Source organism: Chaetura pelagica, unplaced genomic scaffold (assembly GCF_000747805.2).
Source record: "Chaetura pelagica isolate M959 unplaced genomic scaffold, ChaPel_1.0 scaffold343, whole genome shotgun sequence".
In the NCBI taxonomy this organism is placed as follows: Eukaryota; Metazoa; Chordata; class Aves; order Apodiformes; family Apodidae; genus Chaetura; species Chaetura pelagica.
Genome location: NW_009952873.1, coordinates 486,592 through 509,709, shown reverse-complemented (window position 1 = coordinate 509,709; position 23,118 = coordinate 486,592). Strand labels below are relative to the sequence as shown.

General features: G+C 39.2%; 2 protein-coding genes across 2 annotated transcripts; one reads left to right on the top strand and one right to left on the bottom strand.

Moving 5' to 3' along the window:
* Window positions 1–1,452: 1,452 nt before the first annotated feature.
* METTL20 (methyltransferase like 20) lies at window positions 1,453–6,115 on the top strand. The gene is made up of 3 exons (XM_009995185.1): window positions 1,453–1,772; window positions 4,767–4,897; window positions 5,751–6,115. The coding sequence occupies exons 1-3, from the start codon at window positions 1,453–1,455 to the stop codon at window positions 6,113–6,115; spliced, it is 816 nt and encodes a 271-aa protein (XP_009993487.1).
* Window positions 5,714–21,366, bottom strand: AMN1 (antagonist of mitotic exit network 1 homolog (S. cerevisiae)). The gene is made up of 7 exons (XM_009995186.1): window positions 21,241–21,366; window positions 17,421–17,565; window positions 15,723–15,940; window positions 12,059–12,115; window positions 11,509–11,620; window positions 10,631–10,864; window positions 5,714–5,960 (listed from the first exon to the last, which is right to left on the bottom strand). Exons 1-6 carry the CDS (start codon window positions 21,280–21,282, stop codon window positions 10,791–10,793), a joined length of 648 nt encoding a protein of 215 aa, XP_009993488.1. The 5' UTR covers window positions 21,283–21,366; the 3' UTR covers window positions 5,714–5,960; window positions 10,631–10,790.
* Between the last annotated feature and the right edge of the window lie 1,752 nt (window positions 21,367–23,118).

Genomic DNA, 23,118 nt, shown 5'->3' with positions numbered 1-23,118 from the left:
CAGAGGGGTGCCCAGTGCCGGGGTGCGTGTGGGTTGGGTGTCAGTGAGGTCCTTGCCCCCCCTCGCTGAGCAGGGTGGAGTTGGCCGTGGTCGGGTCTGGTTGCCTCCGACGGGAAAAGAGGGCTCGGTGTGGTTGTGTTCGGGAAGGCACCTGCTGCTGTCAGGGGGGGAAAAAAAGGCAGCTTAAAATGCGCAGAAATTATTTTTTTGTTTCGTTTGTTGTTAGGTCTTTTGGTTTGTTTGTTTTGGGGGTTTTTTGTTTGTTTGTTTGTTTTTTGTTGTTTTTTTAAAAAAATTGTTTTTGTTCGTGTGTGTTTTGCTTGGTTTTGTTTTATTTCTCCTTTCCCCGAGTTCTACTCACTCACTGATTTTATTCCCAATAAGATGGGAAGGCCAGGAGTGCCAAACAAGGATACCTATCCTGATGCCTTCCTGCACTGAAGCTCAGTTTGGCGTCTTGAGTGCAGAGCTCTTGGCAGGTATTTCTCCACGGACAATTAATTTGAAAGGAACAACCATCATGACAAGCAATGCAAAACACACGGTACTGAGTTGCAGCCCTGCTGGTTTGCAGCAATTCATGGGGAAAAACCAGCACACAGCATTAACTGGCAAGATTTATATTCCTGATTGATTTTGGTTAACTTCATGCTTCCCTCAGGCAGATGGGGATTATATAGCCATGCCTTTGGGAAGGAAGGCATTCCTTAATTACATGCATTAATTAGATGGACTCTGCTGTATGGCCTTCTCAAGTGTGGAAAAATGCAAAACTTGCAGTCATGTGCATTTATTTGTAATAAAACTAAACACCCTTTAGCCAGTGATTTAAACAAAGACTTAACTGGACCATCAGCCTAAATAGAAGAGTCTTACAAGAGGGAAGTTCACAGGTTAATAGTTTAGTAAGCAATCAAACTAAAGCAGGGGCCAGCACACAACAAAAATGCCGCTAAACACATATGAGTTTTTACTGAAGATACAGACAAATAAAGAAAAACTGCAATACAAAGGTTTGAGGCTTTATTGGCATATTTTTCCTATTGTCTCTTTTTTTTTTTTTTTTTTTTTAAGGACAACCTGCACAGCTTTAGATGATAAAGCTGGCCATAATTCTCCTGTTGTGAAAAACTGGCAGAGGTGGGCTGAAGTTGGTTTTCTTCATGCCTCATTCTGCTTTTTCATGAGAACCACTGAGGAAGAGAGAAAATTATGGCAAAACAGAGAGCGAGCACATTGACCTCCTCTTCTTTAAGCCCTGGGGGTGCATAGCCTTGAAGTCACTGAAGAAACATCACTTAAGTAGCATTGTTCTTCTTTCAGGAATTGTCATCCGTGACTATGAAAAACAATATCCTGTGAGTTTGCTTCAAGCTTTCTGCCTCATTAGCTGTGGTCCTCTGATAAGCTGTACTCCAGGTTCTCCTGGGGAGGGTTTGTTCTTGAGGGGACATGGCCTTCCGTAGCTGGAAGTGGCTCCTCCTCGTGGGCAGGCAGAACACCTTTGCCAAAGCTTGGAGGAGCAGGAGGGGCGGTCCCTCCTTGCGCTGGAAGCGCTGCTGTCATTGGAGTGCCGGCAAGTCTCTGGACCCCGAGGTGAAAGCGTTTTTAGAGGAGAACACAGAAGTCACCAGCAGTGGGCACCTCACACCAGAGATACGACTGCGCCTCCTCACCCCTCGCTGCAGGTTCTGGAGGGAAAAACCTGACCTGTGGCCTTATGGGGACCCGTTCTGGGCAATTTACTGGCCAGGAGGCCAAGCCCTCTCCAGGTATGCAGCATGCATCATCAAAGTTGCTAAGTCCAGTGTGCTGTGAGCTAGGACGTCTGGCCTGGCTCTGTAGCGATTCCTAGTGATGTGTACCTGCCTTGTATGACAACACATTATCCATACTTCTCTCTGCTTCTACAGGAGAAGCACAATCTCTGCTGGTTGTCAGTGAAGTTTCAGCACTAAGTTATAGAATAACTTGTGGCTCTTAAGTTGAAATCTGTTGTCTTCAGTGGTGATGCACTTTGTTGCCAACAGAGCTGAATTTGGGTCTGTAGAAGAGCTGTGCAGTTGCCATCAAAACCTAGACATGTGTTTAATTCTATCACTCAGTGGCTGTCCAAACAGGAGAGCTAGTTTGTTTAACACACTGGGTTGTTTGTGTTGTTTGTTTTTTTCAGGAGACAGGCAGGAGTGGAGATGTGTGCCTGGTCTGTTGAGAAAAGTAGATTCATGCTGATGCACTTGCAGTGCTTTCTGAACCACTCTCCTTATTTAGGAGCTTTACAGTCAAGCCTTATTGTGGCTGTCTTTTAGTCACGTTGGAAGCCACATTTTTATTTTGGTCACTTAACTGTCAAAATCTCTTTAATGTTGCAGATTCCCAGGAACTAGTGAGAGCTTTTTTATTCTGTTAAATCTCTCATTTTGAACAGCAGACAAATATTTGTAATTTTTACAGCAAAGAACAAACTGTCAGACATTCCCCACATAGACAAAAGGGAAGAATCCGAATTGGGGCCTTGCTGTTTGTCTGCAAGAAGGCATAAATAGGAAGGCATTTTTGGCTGGGTAAAAGATGAGTCTTACACTTAAACTGAGAGTTGATTAGCCTGCCATTAAGATGAACTAGGGCTCTTTGGAACATTGTGTAATTAAATTAGGTAAGGTCATCTCTAAATTTTCTTACCGTATGATTCATATGCCCAGATATTTGGGTAACAGTAACAATTATCTGGCATTTCATTGCTTTATTGACTTATTGTTTATGCACTTGTTTTGATGTATTTGGAATGTCAGAAATTAGCTGCATAATCTGGAAAAGTAAAAGGGAGCATGAAAGGATGCTGCTTCCATAACTACGCTCATTTCACAGCTAGCATTTCTACATCAGGAGTTTCCTATTTCAAGCTGTTCCCCTTGGTGTAACCTAAGATACCTCCTTAACCCAGCAGGGCAGACAGCAGTCTCCAACAGCAGCATCATGCGCTGTGTTCATGACAGGGGATACAGTCGTTTCCAGCTGTCCTCAGTCACCACAATCATTAGCAGTAACTTGAGAACCAATCAGCTCAAAATGAGGCACTTGCTGCATGAGCCCACATCGTGCTTTACACAAGTCACCACAGGGAAGTCATTACAAATCCAAGCGTAGCCCCTAGAAAGTGGAAATGAGGTGCTTTCCAAACATCTCAACCCTGTCCTCATCCTGTCGGTGAACTATGGGCTGTCCGCAGAGAAATGGAGGTCACAGGGAAGTGTTGCCAGACAGCCGAGCTGAGCCTCTGCAGAAGCCTCCGGTGGGCTCAGAAAAGAGAGCCTTTGGAGAGCTTCAAAGTAGCAAATAATGCTACAACTTCATGGTAACAGCATAACGACGCTAAGCACCAGACCTTACTGGAGGTGATTTTCTTTGCACTGAGCCAGTTTCACTCATTGGATTCATAACTCACAAGCACCAAGATGTCTGGTAGGATCCTTGTGGAATTCCTTCTAGGACTATTTCATATGTAGGACAGGATGCATGGGATGTCAGATCCTCCTTATGTCACCTGGGTTTCAACTTGGGTATTTTGTATCTTCTGTCCTGGTCTTGACCTTCCTGCTGTGGTCTCTTAATGGCTTGAACTACTTAGTTCGGAGTAGGTTGTCTTTTGTTATCCCAGTCTGGGCTCATAGGAATATGTACACAGATGTGCTGGGATCTAGGTGCCATTAACATCTGACGCTCCTGTTAGGTCTCCTTCTGCCATCCCTGCTGGTACTTCTTGGCCCAGGCATATCCATCTATTCCATCCATGTACATGAATCTTAACATTTCCATTACAGTCTGCATTGGAACCCACTGCAAAAGCTGTGCTGACCAGTACCCTGCATGAAGTCAGCCATCACCCTCCATGCCAGAAAACACAAACGTAGAGTCATTTCCGATTTTTACTTTAAAAGAAGTTTTGCAAATTGGTAGCAAATCTATGGCAATTTGTAGTAATTTATGTCACCTAGGCCTCTTCCTTCTGTCACTCAGGGCTTTCCCCTTTGCAGAGTATTGAATTGCTAGGCAATGGTTTGATTTCTGGACCTTCATTAATGACAGTATGATTCAGAGTGTTTAACATTAGTAACTGCTGCTTGCCCTATGCCAGGTGTCCATTTCTAGCCTAGAGGTTTTTTGCTCTTGTCAAGTGTCAGGAACTAGATTAAGATAATCTTTCTGCTCACTGCTGCTCTAGTGTCATGTTTTTGTTGCTACTCAGTAACAACGTTAAGCAGACTGAAGTATCTGCATCTGTTCCTGCATGGTTCAGGAAAAGAAAGAGGAGAAATTCCTCTTCTTCCAAGCACTTGCATAAGCAGTATTTTAGGGCAATGGGGCTTTGTCTTTTGATGGGTGCAATACTCAATGCAAATACATCATCATGATCCTTCAGATTGCTTTTAATTTCTACAAGACCTTGTTTTCCTGTTGCTGATGCCAAGCATTTTAGTCACCTTGCAGTTTGTGTCCATTTATTAGATAAGCTCACCTGTCAGAGAAGGATCTAATTGAAATAAAATATTGATTACTTCACTGAATTTTTTGTTTGGGGTGTTGGGTGAGAAGTAAGGGAGAAAAAAGATATTTTTATATCAGCAGGAACAAATAAGGAGCTATGTACTAGCTGTACATGGGGAATACTGTTTTTAAGACATCATGCTTCATTATATGTATGCTGAGAATTCATGCAGTATAATGCAAAACTGAGAAATTTGCACTTAAACAGTTTTTCTTTTCAGGTATATTTTAGATAATCCACATGTTGTTAAGGGACGATCAGTTTTGGATCTTGGAAGTGGATGTGGAGCAACAGCAATAGCTGCTGTGATGAGTGGTGCATCACAAGTCCTTGCTAATGACATTGACCCTAGTAAGGCCTTTTTTTTTTTTTTCCCCCCTCCATCTTTGTGTAAAGATACTTACTTTTTAAAGCACATTTTACAGACTTTGCTTTATTTGGAAGAAATTCAGGCTCCAAGCAGAGTTCTAAGAATGCTAAAAAGATGAATGGATTTTACCAGTATTTGAAGCTGGGCTGTATCAGCCTCTCTTCCACTGACAATACCTCCATAGTTCCTTAGAATGGACAAACAGCGAAGTTCCTATCAAATCTTGCCTATATATCATCATGGCTGGTTTGGAAGAGAAGCCCAAGTGCATGCAGCAGGCCTCTCTGTAGGACCACAGCCCCATCCCTGGAGGCTTTTAAGGCCAGGATGGATGAGGTTTTGTGCAACCTGGACTACTGGGAGGGGTCCTTGCTCATGACAGGGGGGTTGGAACTAGATGATCTTTAAGGTCCCTTCCAATTGTAATGATTCTATGATTTTTCTGCACTTTCATATAATGGGGCCTAGATTTTTGCCTTTTTCCTCCCGATTTTTTCCCCCATAATTAACTTATTAATTCAGTTTATTAATAATTTAATTACTCATTGGTTAGGGAGGAAGTATATCCATAGATTCAGGCAGCTGGATATTCTGGTTTGATTCCATTTTCATTGGTACCATTCCACAAATAGATTTTCCCTGTGTCATGGTGCAATGAGAATAAAATTCCATCACTTTATGCCAGATTTTGACCCCTAATGAAAACTGTGGAAGTCCCTAGATAGGATAAACAAAAATACTTAAGAGATTAAATTGAAAGATAAGTCAAGGAAATTTGTAAGGGGGTTGAACAGCAGAATCTTAAAATGTAACTTTCATTTGACTTTTCTTCAGTTGCAGGAATGGCAATGATCTTGAATTGTGAATTGAACCACCTGAATCCCTTCCCCATCACCATTAAGAACATCATTAATTCAGACGTTGGCAAATGGGACCTAATTGTTCTAGGAGATATGTTTTATGATGAACAACTTGCTGATGGCCTGCATCACTGGCTGAGGAAATGCATCAGGATACAGCAAACTGAAGTGCTCATTGGTGACCCTGGCAGGCATCAGTTTTTAACCCACAGCATTCGCAGTCAATTGCACAAAGTTACAGAATATTCACTTACTGAGCATACTAGACAAGAAAACAATGGATTAACTTCAAGTACTGTCTGGAGTTACCAGCCCTCAAATAGCTCAGAAAACTGTTGAAGCTGGCTTCCTAATGAATTTTTCTCTCATTTGGTTGGCTGTTTTTTTTTTAAGCATATAAAATGAAAATGGGAATTAAACATGGAACAAAGTGTACCTTCAATATACTGATTTCAGTTATACTCACTGAGGCTTTCACTCCATTTGAGGTAAAAAAAGCTACATGCAAACTGTATTCAACTGTATATTGCACTGGATAGTAAATCCAAAGACAAGCTACATGTAAGAGTTGGCATGCTTGATGTTTTTCATGTACTCATGTGTTTTCATGTCTTGCTCTCTTACACTATTGTGGTATATTCTGGACATCCAGCATACTGTGGTGGGGAGAAGGCAGCAGCTGAAATCCTACTGCACTGCTTTCACAGACTTCTGCAGCTTATTTACAGAGAAAATTATTGGTATTGTTTGTAAAACTCTCTACTAGATTATTGGCTCATACTATGCTCAATTTAAAGTGCCTTGCTCTTTTTTCTGGCTATCTCTTCTGAATGTCAAAGTAACTAATTTGGATCTACTCCTTCCCCCCTATAATAAAAATATAGTCATCTTTAAAGCTGCCAGAGTGATTACTTAGGAGTTGCACACAAATCTAAAATATGCTTCTTGAACTCTAGTCAAAGTAAAAGTTTTAAGTAAGTGGAAAGTGACTAAATAGTAATAGCTATTGGGATAACTTTATCCTCCAGAGAGCAGGGTCAAATGATCTGCATTCCCTAACTTTGCAGGGGTAAAAAACACAATCTGTCACCATGGGAAACTTGTGAGGGATGAAGCAATCTTTCCTTCTGCAATGTTTCTAAATGGAAGGTAACTTAACTAAAAACAGGGAATAAAAATTGGATGTAATTATTTTTCTTCTCTCCTGAGGAGATGCTGAACAAGCTCCAGAGTAATTCTCAGCTACATCTGTCAAAGAAGATCCCTCTGCAGGGTGAAAAAAAAAAAAAAAAAGGATCCATAGGTAAGAGGCTGTGAATACAGCCCCTTGAAGAAACCAACATTTTCAGAGCAGTTTTGTAGCAACCGTCACCTTTGGCAATTAACTATTGAATAAGCAGTAATGGGGAACTAACAGCAGCAGAATGGAACACAATTTAGCTAGAACTATCTAAATACTAGGTGATGTTGTAGAAGCTCATAAATGTGAAAATGTGGTGCTCGCTCAGAAAACCAGGTTGGAGCAGGACTAGAAGCACATTCAGATGTAAATGGTCATAAAATATAATTTAACAAGTTTTCAGAACTATCCAAACAGAAGACTTAGAAACTTTAATCTTCATAACAGTATGTGAATATCCTGCAGTGCTCACCCAACAATTGACAACAATAACAATATTCAGACAATACAGAATAGGAAGTGATAAGCACGTACATGCTGGTTTTGTCCCACCTCACTCAGAGCTTGTAAACATGTTGAAAATGGCTGTGATGTAACCTGAATTAAAAAAAAATAAAAACCAGTCAAGTTACACTAGCAATGAGCCCCAAAGAGCAGGATCAGGCTCTGACATTGAAGGTTTTAACATGACTTATGTTCAACTTTCAAACCTAAAAATACAATGTTAATTCATTGCAGTGTTGTACAGATTTTTAAGCACAAAGTGAAAATATACCAATAAGTTGCATATTTAGAAGAGGGTAGAGGAGAAGATAGCAAGTTTACATACACATATAAGGACACAGTATAAGCTGCATTTGCCTCCAACATGGCAATTCTAAGGTTACACTAACAAAGGGAAAAGAGACAACCCTGCCTGTGAAGTTAGCAGTAGCACTGTCTATCCCACAGATAGATTTTCTTTTTTTAAAGTGTCCCTTGCTGTTACAGGTTTTGGTGGTCTTCCACCTTCAGCTGCTTTACATTATCTTCATATATAATTATCTTTCTGCATGTAGCACTTAAGAGTCTGGTGAGCATCACCACACTAACAAACTGAAGGAACTGGGCTTGTTCAGCATGGAAAGGAGAAGATTTCAAGGGATCTCTAAGCAGCATGTCCATGCCTATGAGGAGGCTGTCAGGATGACAGCCAGGCTCTTCCAGCAAGGAGAGGTGTAAGTTGAAAAAAAATAGGTCAAACAGGATAGAAAGAAAAAATTTCCACCATTAATACAAGTCAAGCAGTGGAACAAGTTGCCTCAAAATGTTTTGAAGGTCAGTCTTTCAACACTTGGCTGGATAAAGCTCTGACTAAGCTGGTCTGAGCTGACCCTGCTTTGGACAGGAAGTATAGGCTAGAAACATATACAGGTTGGGCAGAGAATGGTTTGAGAACAGCCCTAAGGAACAGGACTTAGGAGTGTTGGTTGATGAGAAGCTCAACATGAGCCAGCAATGTGTGCTTGCAGCCCAGAAAGCCACCTGTGTCCTGGGCTGCATCAAAAGAAGTGTGGCCAGCAAGTTGAGAAAGGTCATTCCTCCCCTCCGCTCTTCAGAGACTACACCTGGAGTACTGTGTCCAGTTCTGGAGCCCACAACACAAGAACGAGATGGAGCTCTTGGAGCAGCCCCAGAGGAGGGCCATGAAGGTGATCAGGGGGCTGGAGCACCTGTTCTATGAAGTCAGGCTGAGAGAGCTAGAGTTGTTCAGCCTGGAGAAGAGAAGGCTCTGGGGAAACCTAATAGCAGCCTTCCAGTACTTGAAGGGCTACAGGAAGGTGGGGAGGGACTTTTTACAAGGGTATGTAATGGTAGTGGTAGAACAAGGGGTAACGGTTTTAAGCTGAAAAAGAGTGTAGATTTAGAATGGATTTTAGGAAGAAATTCTGTACTGTGAAGGTATTGAGACACTGGAACAGGTTGCTGTGATGGATGCACTCAACCCCTTAACCAAACTAACAGTATTTTAGCACAGGCTTCAAAGGAGGCAAAGGACTGAGCTGCAGCCAGGCCACAAATCCCTGTAGTTTCAGTCTGTTCTCTGAATATCACAATGGAGCAGAGTGACACAGTGCATGAATGCAGAGTGACACATCTATGCATGAGCCTGGCATGCCAATCATGCAACTAACACATGAATAGCAGGTAGCTTTTCCAACATTCATTTATCAAAGAACAAAGTAAATTGTGAGTTCAAGGAGTCTCATGCATACCTTTCCCACCGAGTGTAATCTGATCACAGGCAAACCACTTTATTCCATAAATATGACAGTCTAAGTGAGCCTTCTTTGAACCTTCCTTTGCTAGGTAAAGTGGCTGCATGGCAGTGATCTCCCCTTGAGCTGGGACACCTCTCCAGGGTGCTGCTTGAAGCACAGAAACCTTTTACCAAGGCACGTCTTTGGTATGTGGCAATAGCATGCTGAATTGATACTAATGAAACACCACTAATCCATGGAGCTATTAAATATTATTATAAGCTTAGTATAGATAATTCCATTAGAGATAAACCACTGACAAAGTCTGAGACTAAGACTGGATCTAACCACACCTAAGCTCCACCAGGAGTTCAGAAAGCCGGGGGGGGGGGCATTCTGAACCTTGTGACTCCATGCCGGGGGGGTTCTTTCTTACCCTCCTGCATCTCCGGTCTCTGTATGAATCATTCTAACACAATGCAGTAATTACTCAAATGTACCTTGCCATCCAATCTCGTTATACTAGGTTCACATTTATCACTGAGCTTTGTTATCAGTAAAATATACTGTTGAAACATCTTGTCAATTCTCTCTTTTGAGGGAGGTGCACTCCAGTAACTTTACAACAAATTGGCATAGTCAGCAGGATCCTAAATCAGACTTTGCAACACTTCCACAGAGGCATTATGGATGCGCCCTCCTCAGAAGTGTTCAAGGCCAGGTTGGATAGGGCTTTCAGCAACCTGGTCTAGCAGGAGGTGTCCCTGCCCTTGCAGGGTGCTTGGAACTAGATGATCTTTATGGTTTCTTAGAATCCAAACCATTCTACGATATACAAGATTATTTTATTGGTTATAGCTACTACTCTGAAATTTGTTGAGTCACCACAGTAACTTCCAAAGCAATTTTATGTTTACATGTTCACAGACTGTACTTTTGGATATGTAAAAAAATCCATCAAATTATGGTAAATAAGACATCTCAGGCATTAGAAACATCAAAAGAAAGGTACCTACAGTTTTTCCTCCAGAGCTAGGAAAAGTACATGGTGAAAGGAGACTGTTTGTTACTACCTAAAATACACTTACATTGCTGTTAATACCACCTCCACTCATTAGTTCTATCTGTTGATTTTTGTCAGATTAAGTCCCAACTTTACACACACTTCTGCCTATATGTTAATACTATGCTTGGTCTTGGTACTTTTAGTTAAAACTACATATCAGACAACAACCTCAGAACAGAGACTTACTTAAACTGGATTTGTACACATAGCTAAGACACTAAGCAGCAGTTAAATCTGATACTTCAAGAATGCTGAGCAATGACAGTGTAATATTAATTATTGCTTAACTTTTCTCTTAAGGAAGTATGACCAGTGATGCAAAGACAGACAGGGGTCTAAGTAGAGACAATGAGGAAGCCAAGACTCACAGGCAAGGACTGGAATGACGATGGAGACCTCTGGTGGGAACAAGGAAGGAAGCAAGCAATCTGGTAGTACAAAAGTCACCAGCTACTTCTCCAAGGTGCTCCTTTTCTGAAAGAGCTCTCCCATCTGTAAACTTTACACTCATAAGAACACAATAAATGATCAATAAACAGTCCATGTTACGTGCTTCATTTTGTTTGATATGACTAGCTGCTCTAAAACGTCTCGGGAACGATCTGCAAAAGAACCAAGGAATTTCTGGTTATTCAATTAAAAATACAAATAGGTGGCACTTAAAAATTGGGCAAACAGCAAAAAAATTCAATTCTATATCTGTACTTATGCTCATCTTGCTATTTATGCTTATCTTGCTATTACAGTATCACACTTCAGATATATCTGTAGTAATTCAAACCTACTTGGTTCCTTCTCCAATCACATAACTGTAAAGTATTACCAACCAACCAAGTTTAAAAAAACCCAAGATAGATCATAGCATGTTTCTTTCACACTGACCAGCCCTATTCCACTCCACTGTTTCTTGAATGGATGCTGTTCCATACTTTTGGAACAGAGTAGGGATTTAAGATGCTAACATATCTTTCTGAGCCTTATCATCAAGGTGGTCATCATCATTTGGGTCTTCATCAGCATGCTGGGGGGGGAGGAAATCCACAAAAGAAAAAGAAATCTCTCTGAATGTTGCCATATTTCAAAGCAAAACTCTCAGCTTGCTTTGAAAAATCTCAGTGTATGATTATTATTTCATCTAGCAAGTTATCATTTGCTTGGGATTAAAGTCTAGTGTGCTTTTCCAGAGAGCAAGGTCATACTATCAGGAAGTAATTTCTCTTCTATCTCCCTGCATGATTTGACCTACCTGTTATCAATGGGCATCCATGGAAGAGAAAAATGTGTATCTTTGGACAACAAGTAATGACTGCTTCCACAGCAACGTCGGTCAGATTCACGCAGCGTTCCATGTGGATCTCCTGTTATGAAAACAGCAGCAACAAAAGCCTGTCAAGAGCAGCTGCAGTTTTGGAGGCAGAGCTTTCCTTTGCACAGCCATTTTCAGAGATCCCTATACAGAAGAAAATATGACCTATTACTCCTCTGTGCATTGACCCTATATGTGGTCCTGTAAATACATGGCAAATACCCTCAGGAAAAAAACCCCACAGCATTTCTATGAAGAGTCAAAACAAAAAACAAACCTTTTCCCAAAACACCTGTATCATTCAAGACAATTGGGGCACTGCTACAAAGAGAAAGAAAATACTTAGTTCATAACCAAAATCCAGACAAGTGTGTACACAAAGGCAAAAGTCAGTCACTAAAAACATCCCTCTGAAGTAATACTACTACTACTACTACTAATTTAAAAATACAGGTATGTGCTTTTGTTCATTTTTTTGTTAGCAAGTTACCTTTAAATTCTTTGAACATGTTCCACTCACTAGTGCTACAACGCCATCATCTGTTACCTAGAGAAAATAACACATTATTAACACAAAGGATTTTGGTTAGTTTTTTTTCAAACACAGCTATTTGGGGGGGAAAAAATAAAATATTAATTTATTCACTCCCTGCAGTCACTGAATACACTTGATATCACAGTATTTTCTTCCCAACTAAGCCTGTAGAGAAAGTTATCCAAGCATGGTTTTCTTTACTGTTGCATTTCACTGCAGTGTGACCCAGTCCGGCTCTCCACAGGGGATATTTCCCACTGTGTAACTGTTATTTCTGCAGTTTCCTTTTCTTATTTAACAGTGGGTACACTATTACTGTCAGAGCATGGCACTTTAATATATAGAGTTTAAAGCACTTCTACTCTACCTAGACCAATTTTTCTCCTGCTTCTAGGACTGCCAGATATGTTACTGAAGCAAGTCTCTTGAGTTGAGAAAAAAAAACCCATACAAACCACAACAGTCTTTCATCTGCTGTCTTACTGTTACATATCTTGAAGCAAGCCAGTTATATCAGAAAAAAATCCCTTAAACAGTCTTACAGCAGTCATCATACACTTGCACTAAAAGGTAATTGGCTACAGACAGGCATGAAGCAGTAACTACCTGCAAGAGAGCAGAGAGACAAAAGAGATTCCTTTCCTTGGAAAGGCAAGAAGAGCCAACTAATTCGTTTACATCCAGGTATCAAATTAATTAAACTTCCTTCCCTCTTCAAAAGCTAGATTGGATATCAATTGTGACACAGGTTTTTTTAGAGCTTATATTATCTAGCTGGCAGAAACAGTAGTCATCAAATACACACAGTAAGATTCCACCAAATTTGACAGCTAGATTCCACAGATCACAGGCTTCATTTCTGTTTAAAAATTTCATTGTTCCCATAGTGAAAATTGTCTTATTGCCTTCTTGTCCTCTATTGCAATGGAGGCAAATAATTGTACAGAACTGCAATAGAAAGGGTCAGATCAGTGCAAATGGAGAATGGATAGGAATGTCCCAGAACAGAGGCACATAAAGGCCTGTAAGAATGGCAGGTGTTGTCAGTATCCAACTTAACAGGTCATCAAGAAGACAGCACTTTAGCTCCTCAAGACACCCACACCAAGAGACAAAGGGCAGTAAATTAATACATTTTAATTACTACCATAAGTGGAACAGAATGGAGAAAACAATCACTGTCAGTTCCCAAAGGGCATAAAATGGCACATTCAAAGCCAGTGCACGGTCACCAACCCAAGTAAAGCAACAAAGAACTGAAGTGATAAAGATTGCCTCTGTACCTTATCCTCCATGTCACCGAATCAAACCTAGCCCAGGCTGCCTGGCTGGTGTCTGAATACTGGAGACACCATCCAAATGTTACTGCCCTGATGCTTATGAGTGCATGTTTATGACAGTATGAAACAAGTTTTGCATTGAAACAAAGTTCCCTCAGTTCCCTGTACAAGCCCACTTGTAACCACTGCTATCCTACTTTTGTTTCCCACTCTACCAAGTACCTACCTGCACTGCCTGTAACACCACATCTGTCCACTCTCATCAAGGGATACTCTTGTTTTGGGGATAAACCACCTGCAGTTACTACCAAGCCACAAATACATCAGCTTCTTGGTACAGACCAGCTGTTACCAAACTCTGTATGCAACTCTAGCAAAGGCTTACACAGCCCAGAACCAGCAGTTAAGCACACTACCAACCTTGCTCTGTTCTACATGAGAAGCGTCTGGACAGATAAAACAGATAACCTGCAACACTCCTGCTTCTACCAACATATTTTGCAGAAAACTAAACTGTCCCACATGCTACACAGCAAACTATTGCAGTTTGCACAGCCCCTTCAGGCAAGATGCTTCCCACAATTATTTGCCATACACCAAGTCAATGAACACTAAAGAGGTGCTGGGCTTTGGACTCTTGTGCCTGTGTTTCTACCTGTTAACACTGCTGGGATTTAGAGCACACTAGAAACAGAGCAGTAGGTACAGGTTTTATAGAACCTACCTCTTCAGAATGGTAACATAAGCATATTGCTAAGTAAACATAAACAGATTTCTTATGCAGTCCTGGGCAAGCGTGAAAGAGTTCTTCAGGCCAAGCTTGAACTCACACTGTCTGAGTGCATCTAGGGGACACAAAGCTACATCTCCTCCTTAGTTCTATCCTTCCCTTGCCTCACCTGCCCCATTTCTTGTTATTTTGCAGCACTTTCATACCTTCCTACTTACTGCACTTCATCTCTGCAGTTACCAGATAAGCCTATTTTTAAAATGGCTACATCACTTTGAGGCATTTAGCCCTTTTGCAGTCTACCTCACATCTGCTCCCTTGTTCTTTCAAGTGAACTGTGCCCTTCTTTTCCTGTTCATTTATTTACATAGTTCTCCCTGTTATACTTTTTCACACAGCTTTCTGAGTTCCACTTGGTATTTTTACCATGCATTCTGGTAATCAAACACAAGAATATGGTTAGGCCTTGCAATCTCTACAGGCATAAGGCATCCATAGTTCCTCTGCTTCATCTTAAACTTGTTTCATTTATATCCAGCATACATTTCCATTTACTTTTAGTCAAACAAAACTCAGAATTCTAGTGTATGATCATTATATGACCATCAGAAAGGCAAAAAAAACGTGAAAATGTTTAGTTACTTAAAAAGCTTTAATCTTATTTAACACATATAGAGGGAAACTTACCTATTATACATTAAGGAAGAAAGAGGCAAAAGAACAAAAGGGTAACAAAGCAAGTTTGAAGAAACAGAATTAAATAATAACAAGAACCATCACCACCAAAATATTAAAATTACTTTTGATGCCCTACTCCTGTAAAACCTGGAAGAATAGCATCTAAAATAAGAACCTGCTACATGTTTTCCAGATCTGACACTTCATTATAAATGCTATGTGCTTGACAAACATTCAATGTAATCACTCACCATCACAGTCAACTGAACGCTACACTTATTGCAAAAAATTCTTTCCCCATTTTCATCATTTTACTGGAATTATGATATATGTTACAATATTGCTGTTGCAGCTGACTTCCCCTTCTCATGCTAAATACTGTTGTTAAATCCTCTTACCTTTCTGACATTTTAAATAATTCTTTTCATGTTGACTCCACAACATCACTCTGACAAGCCATTCAGAAAGCACAGTCACTTTTGAACTAGAACTCACTATGAAGTGTTTACTTCTACTAAGGGCTTATATTGTTGTAACATCCTGTATCATTATTATTCATGACAGTTTGTCCTAACTAAAAGTAGAAAATAATCTGTCCAATATTCCACTTAAATTAAGATGCATTTTGGATTACTTTACATATCAAAGAAAATGATTGCACTAAATAAAGATACGGAAAAAAATCTCCAATCTTAGGTACATTCTAATGAAAGTTTATCTTTGGTCCATAATACATAATGTAACATGAAAACGTTTATTTTTATGGTTAACAAGAAGCAAAAGATATCCCTCTTTTTCCTTGAGGAGGAAGTGAACTGTGATCCTAAATCTTGTCTAGAGTGGAGCTGAAAAGATTCCATTTCAATTTTATCATGACAACCTTTAAAAATATATGAACAAAAGTAAATTATCCAATAGCCACTATCATTACCAGAGTAGATGAAAAATCCACACTGTGAAGAAATTGGCAGTTTTTTCCTAGTGCCTGCAGAGATGCATCCATGATGCCTAAGCAGCTGCCCAAGTTCACTATTTGTAGGAACTGGCAGTTGAGTGCAAGAGCAAGAACTCCACTGTCAGTTATATTGCAGCACCTTTTAAAAGACGCTTCACGCAGGTAAGGGCAGGATAAGGCCAGTGCTGTGACACCTGTTAAAGAAACAGAGCAATTCAAAGGATTAGCCATTTTCTAACTTAACCACCATGCTGAATACATCATACTGTCTCTTGGCCATTGCTCAACTTTCATCTCACACCATGCCAGCAAGACTCTGTAAAACAACATAGTTTTGTGGCTGGTTTCTTCAAATTCAAGGATGAGAAAAAGAAAATTACAGTGAACAATGCTGGAGTTGATAAACTCTAAATGCTGAATTCCCCTCCATACTGTGGAGGGATATCTGAGGGACGTTCTATACATGAGGTATCACCTCAGTAAGCATATGAAAAAAAATCCACATCTTCAAAGCAGACTAATGATAGTTCTAGGTCCCAGTGATAGTGCAGTGAATATCAGGCAAAAAGCAAGCTAAGAGGTCATGTCCAAGGTCAATTCAAGAACTCAGAACAACAGTTCAGAAGCAGGACAGGAACCAGCTACACCTATGACACACAGCTTAGGCCAGGACTGAAGATCTACAGTCTGCTGGTGTAGGTAGGTGAGGCAGGTAAGACCCATCATGGCCATTAGGGTCTGTTGGTGCTCTCAGAGCCCTGACAGTAATAATCAAAATACTTGCACAGAAGTGCCAGGAGGTAGTCAATAAAAGTACATTCATTTATTTGAAGGATGATGGAAATATGATTGTTTTAGCTCTGCAGAAAATTGCATCAATTCTGACCAGATAGAAATAAAAAGATGAATGCCATTAAGATACTTTACTATGCAAGAACTTCAAAGAAACATCAATAAAATAGTACTTGCTGGGTCAGAACCCCTTTGCAAAGAATTATAGAAGAGGCAGTAATAGTAGTTGAATTTGACACAGAAGAAAGTACTACTGGATTTTGTATTAAAGGACACTAAATGTTACATATATATAATCAAAACATAAAACAAGATTTGTGGGAACTAAAACTCAGCAGGCTTAACTCTTTTAAGCTAATAGCTCCTGATACAACTTGAAATTGGAGTTTAAAAACCAACACCTGAAATCCTAAAGCCCTAAAGCGACTGAAGCCTTTTAAGTCAGAGAAGATGCTATAAGCTTGTTTAATAATAAACACATTTATGTTTAATAATAAACACATTTAATTTAAAAAGGGGCAAAAAGTAATCTAGGAAATCACAAGCCTGAAACTACAACCCCAGTGGTACCGGTAAGGCTTTAGAGCAAGTTTAAGGAAGGAATAACTAAGATGAAGTGGACGATATGACCAAATGTAGCAGAGTTTTACCAGAAACCTAGCATGACAGTAACCCAATAGCTCTCCTTCATAAAATAATCAGTGCTCTAGGCCTATAATTTACACCACTGAAGTGACTTTGAATTTGTATTTGTCTGGCACTGGGGATTTTTTTAAGCAACTTACCCCAGATATTTTTCACAATTTACTCCAACCTAACAAGGAAAAAAACCCAAACAAAACCAGATCTAAAATCCAAGTTATTTGTGCATAGATGACATACCTTCTGAAGTTATTCCCAATCTCTCTTCTTTGCAGGAATTTAAGTTGATTTTTTTCAACTGCTTGCAGTTACAAAGCTGTAATAATGCATTATCTGAAATTCGACAGTCTCTGAGGTCTAGAGACTCTACAGCAGGGTGCAACACCTGTAACGAAAACCTACCATTTCAGTCCAATTCTGCTTTGTCATAGAACATGCATATCTTTATCTACCATATATATAATATCAGACAACACACAGAACTTCTCAAAAACATTCACTTGAGAATAGGATTACCAGTCCTAGCAATTAAAACCTCTAAAGAAAATATGGTATATTTGCTGCAACAGTTCATCTCCTGTAGCATGAACGTTCCATTACTGTGATATCTGGAGCAGGAGCATGTAAACACTATTATTTAAATAGCATAAATACTATTTTGATATTACAATTGCTAACACTAGTGCTTCTGCCAGCATAGACATGTTTAGCAAGGATGATACCCTCAAACTTTCACAGCAGAAATCTGAAGACTAAAAAAATACTGACTTGGAGCAAAACTGAAATTCAACTGATTCGCTGGTAAGGGTAATATTTGAAAGATATTTTGCCCCAAAGTATTTTTCTTACCTACATATATACTCTAGTAAACCAGCAATCTCACTATCATACCATGACGAGGTTCTAAATCCTCATTAAATATGCTTTCTCACTCCCACAAGACCATAGGTTGGATTTTTTGTGAAATCTTCCCTAAGAGGGCAGGTGTTGAGATGAGGTTTTCACATTATCTTATACTAATCCCTTCAAATTGTCATTTCCTTCCTTAACTCACAAGGATAAAAGCACACAGAAAATTTCCAGGCACCAGGCAAGATAGCATAGCTGACAGGGTTGTAGAAGGCTTATTGCTTTCTCAGGTTCACCATTCTAACAGGTACAATAAAGATATTACAAGAAATACTGGTTTTTTGTTTTGCAAGTATATGATGCTAGAATCTTTACTGACAAAGTCAAATAGACTTTTTGGAAAAAAAGGAAAAAAAACTGCTAGTAGGTTATAATTGCAACCTTTTTGCAAAATGAATGCCAGACCTTGGACAGCTTTGACAGCTTTTTTTACCCAAATGCTAAAAGCCTTGAATATTTCTATTCATGCCAAACTTCCACTATTTCCCACAATATAGTTCTGAGCAGTTTTCAGAAGATAAAATTCTGTTCTCGTTTCACTCATACCTCTGAATTCACACCTAAGGAACCAGAGCAGTCAAACTCAGAGATGGCATGCTTAAAGCCAAAGTAACCACCAATGTTTACACAGGACTTTTTTCCCTGACTTATGTCTTTCTTTCCCAATTCCAAATTGCCCAGGACACAATAAAAGTTAGCAAACTGCTGTTTTTGAAGCCACACAAGAATCTTATGAGAAAAAGAACCATTAGAAGCAATTAAGTCTAAATAGGAATTACTACCACTGCCTATTTAAAGCAGCAAGAGTATTAAGCTTCCCAAGCCCCTGATTTTTCACATGCTCAGGTACTTAAGTTTTGCTTTCCATTGTGATTCACAGACTTGGAGGTTTCCTTATCCATAGCAGTGGGCTTGGAACTAGATGACTTTTAATGTCGCTTCCAATCCAAACCATGCTATGATTCCGTGACATTCACTGAATACATATACTAAAATCTAATCTGTCTTGAAAAAGATGGTATTTCAGACAGACTAATGACTGTTTGCATGCAGAGTACAGGAGATGAAAGTATAGATTTAGATCCTGTGGACAAATGCTGAATGGCTTTATATATCTTTATGGTAAAAGTGAGTTGGAATAATGAGTTTAGGATGCATGCCACAGAAGGATGCTCCAAGCAAAAAGCCGTGTATGGAAAAAATGCATTATTACACAAATCTGTGCAAGAACAGGGAGGTAAGAGATGAAATACAAGTTTATACATAACTGCAAATTAACAGATTTTCAACTGCAAGAAAGTTAAGCTCAAGCAAAATGCTTAAACAATACCACTGAAAGGACATGCAGACAAGCAAATGAGATAACATAGCCTGGAAATCTGGAACAGAACTAGCCACAATACTGTGGAGACTATGACAAAAAGGGGCAGGAGGGAAGGAGTAGCAAAGAAAAATATCCTTATCCATATGGAAGACTAACTGATATGTTACAAGTGTGCATTACAGAATACTTCTGTTGTACATGATGTGAGTTAGTAACAGTAAGAAGAGCTAAACCATTTTTTACTTGGCTTATTGTTTACCGTGAGCCATTTTTGCTATGCCAAGCAACAAGAATATCTGCAAGATGAAAGGACAGGAAAACTGAAGAGCTAAGTGGTATGAAGAAACAGTATGAATACAGAATGCAAGGGGTAGCTAGCATTTATTTTTTCTTAATGCAAATGAGATAAATCTGGAAACTTAGCAAATAAAGCCAAGGTATAACATGTCCAAGAAAGGGATGACAGTTGAAGATAGAATTGTAGGTAATTGCAGGATCAGAGAAAGAAAAACATATGAGAAAAAGAACCAGATAAGCATATTGCAGTGCCAGAGGGAAAATAGTTTCCAAGAGAAGACCAACTGTTGAATGAAGACAAAGGCAGATGACATATTGCAGAAGAGATGGAGGAAAGATTGTAATTTAAACTCCCTAGTTTTTTCCAGGCTAAAGATATCCTAATAGGTTTCATGCATTTACACATACACATGATTTTAATAATATGCATCTCTTAGGATGCTTACAGTAGACTACTTACTTAAAAAGTAGCCAAAATCAAATATAATCAACTTGCATTTGCCAAAATACAGTAAATGAATGAGACTCCAATTTATCATTGAAGACTTATCTCTTACAATTAAAAAATGGTGCATATTCAAGATAATTTTTTTTTGTTTCTGAGTTTTCCATGGTACTTCTGATTTTGCCTCTAGTCTTGGCTTCATCATTCTGTCTCTGAGAAACTGATACTATTTGTATCTTTGAAGATACAGGTCAAAACAGGAATGAAAAGGAAATAATTAATTTTCTGTTTCACCAAGACCAAGCTTTAGCCTTCCTCCATTCTCATGCCTCCCTTTGAGACTAAACAATATAACAGTAGACAGATACCCAAACAGATGGACCCCTGAATTTACAGCTAAAGAAAAGCCATTAGCAAGTTTCATTTTGAAACACTGACAGACATCAGCAAGCAAAAAGAATAAAAAAACTTGATCTATCAATTTCTAGCCCTAGTAGCATCATATTTCAAAGAACCAAGATTTAAATAAATTATATGGAGATCGTGTGCATAATGTTGATAGAACGTAACAGAAATCTAACAAGTTCCTGAGATCTTTTAATTACTAAATTATTCACTAGTTTCTTGAAACATACAACATTCAGAAACAGAGACTGGTTTGCAATAGAAGCCTCATTTCTCATACTGAAAATGAGTAATCTATGTCAGATGATTACACAAGTCAGTTATCACTGAAGGGAGAACGTGTTTAATTTACATGTCACCACAAACAATCTTATTACTACTAGCATAGGACTATTAGCACTATAGAGTTTAAGCAACAAAAAAAAAAAAGTAAAAAAAATTACACAAGTCAGTTATCACTGAAGGGAGAACGTGTTTAATTTACATGTCACCACAAACAATCTTATTACTACTAGCATAGGACTATTAGCACTATAGAGTTTAAGCAACAAAAAAAAAAAGTACAGATAGGACAGAGTAAGCAGGCCTGAATTTATCTGTTGTTTCATGTAGACAGTTTTAGTTAGGTTCTCCTTGTGTATTAACTAACATAGACAGAACAGTTCTGAATGGGTTCTTACCTCACTGATATTTGAATCAGTTATTTGCCCTTGCAAACTCATTAATTTAATCAGTTTATCCTTTATGTTGGGTGGTAATGACTTTAAATCAGCAGCATATCTGGATAGGTTCTTTGTCAGACATCGAATGCATCTGCAATGAAGGAAAGTTACAGTATGGTCAAAAAAAGGCATCACATATTAGAACTAGAATAATCAAGTCATAAGACCTCATCTTCTGCATCCAGCTATGCTGCCTTCAAACCTTATCAGTTCCAGCTGTTCCATGCCACCACTTCAGTTACTGCCCTTGGGGTTAATCAGCTGATCCTTCTGTGCAGGTGTTCCCTAATCAACTGCAGGCAAAAATTAGCCTAACTCACAGCAATCACCAACCCAGCTCACAACATGAGTTTGCTGGTAGTATATTCACAGAACAAGCTTCTTCCCTGGTTTAGCCTACACTTGACAGACAGTAAAATCTTTAGTTGGGACAGCTAGCTCCAGAGAAGGGAAACTTCTCTTTCAGCTCAGTTAAAAACATTGAGGAGATATTTTCAGATGTAGTATTTTCTTCAACGTCTAGTTTGTAGTACACTTTTAAAACTAGCTGTGCTGTGTAACTCTGAGCTCAGCCCTTTTATCCTTTTCCTTAAAACTAGATTTGATCACAGAATATTGTCACTTGAGGCAGACATTTTTCTGTCTTAGTGGGGTCCAGGAACTTGCAGATCAACAAGCTCGTGGTCCTACAAAGTAGATCAGGCAAATAAAATAAGCAGTGGACACACAGGGGAGAAAGCGAACCCAGTTGGATTTTGAGAAGACATTCAAAAAGCCTCATCCACAATGGTTCTTCAAGATATTAAGCTGCCATGGGATGAGAATAAAGGTTCTCACACCCACTGCTTGAAATCCTATCACAATCAGAAGCATTGATTGGTTTGACTCAGTACAGCCATTCTTTATTTTAATAGCTGTGTTTTAGGTCTCCTTCCCCCAACATGCTTATTCATCAGAATAATTTATCAACCTAAAAGAAAACAGCTCAACTATCCGGGCTAGAGATTTTGAACTAACAACAATGCCAACATACACTGCATTTTCTATACATCATAAACACCCTGCTCCCTGGGTACCTTCTGTATTCACGGTCAAAACTGCTTCCCTGTTCAGAGAAATCTGTTCTCTTTGCCAGACGCTTAAATTTGACTTGCACAGTTTCCCTCATCAGATACTGCTACGTGACAAATTGCAACCAAATCTCAAAGACACAAAGGACTTAAGTATCAATCTGAAAAGGAAGAACTAGGCAGAAATAAGTATTAATAGGCCTACTATAATCACAGAATGCTGGGTGATGTTTTAAGATAGATTTGAAACCCTAGAATTTTATCTGAGTACAAGAAAATGGGATAATTTCAGTCAGAATATGCTAAGAGGCTCCAGATGGAGCAGATATTTTTGGAATAAAAGATTAAGAACTTTACTTCAGCAAAATAAAACAGAGATCAGTATTATCCAGATATATGTGAAATAGTACCCAGGTGGAACACTTGAAATAATGCTTTTCAAGGTCAAATATACAGAGTATTAATTTATGTAATATTGAGTACTATAGAGGGACAGTAATAATGCAATCCTACTTCTAAGATTCCTAAGGCACTTTAATGCATCATAGGATACATAAAACGTTAATGTCCCAATCTCTGCAACTTTAAGTTACAACCACAGACTTACTGAAACACCTGGGCGAACTCTGAGAAGACTTTATGAAGAGCTTCTAAGCATCTTCTTCACAGCAATCGCCTCTCAGAAACATACCAAAAGACAATTGCTGGTCCTTAAGAATTGAAACTCTGTGAAAGGAGATTTTATTATGTATATAAAAAAAAAGTC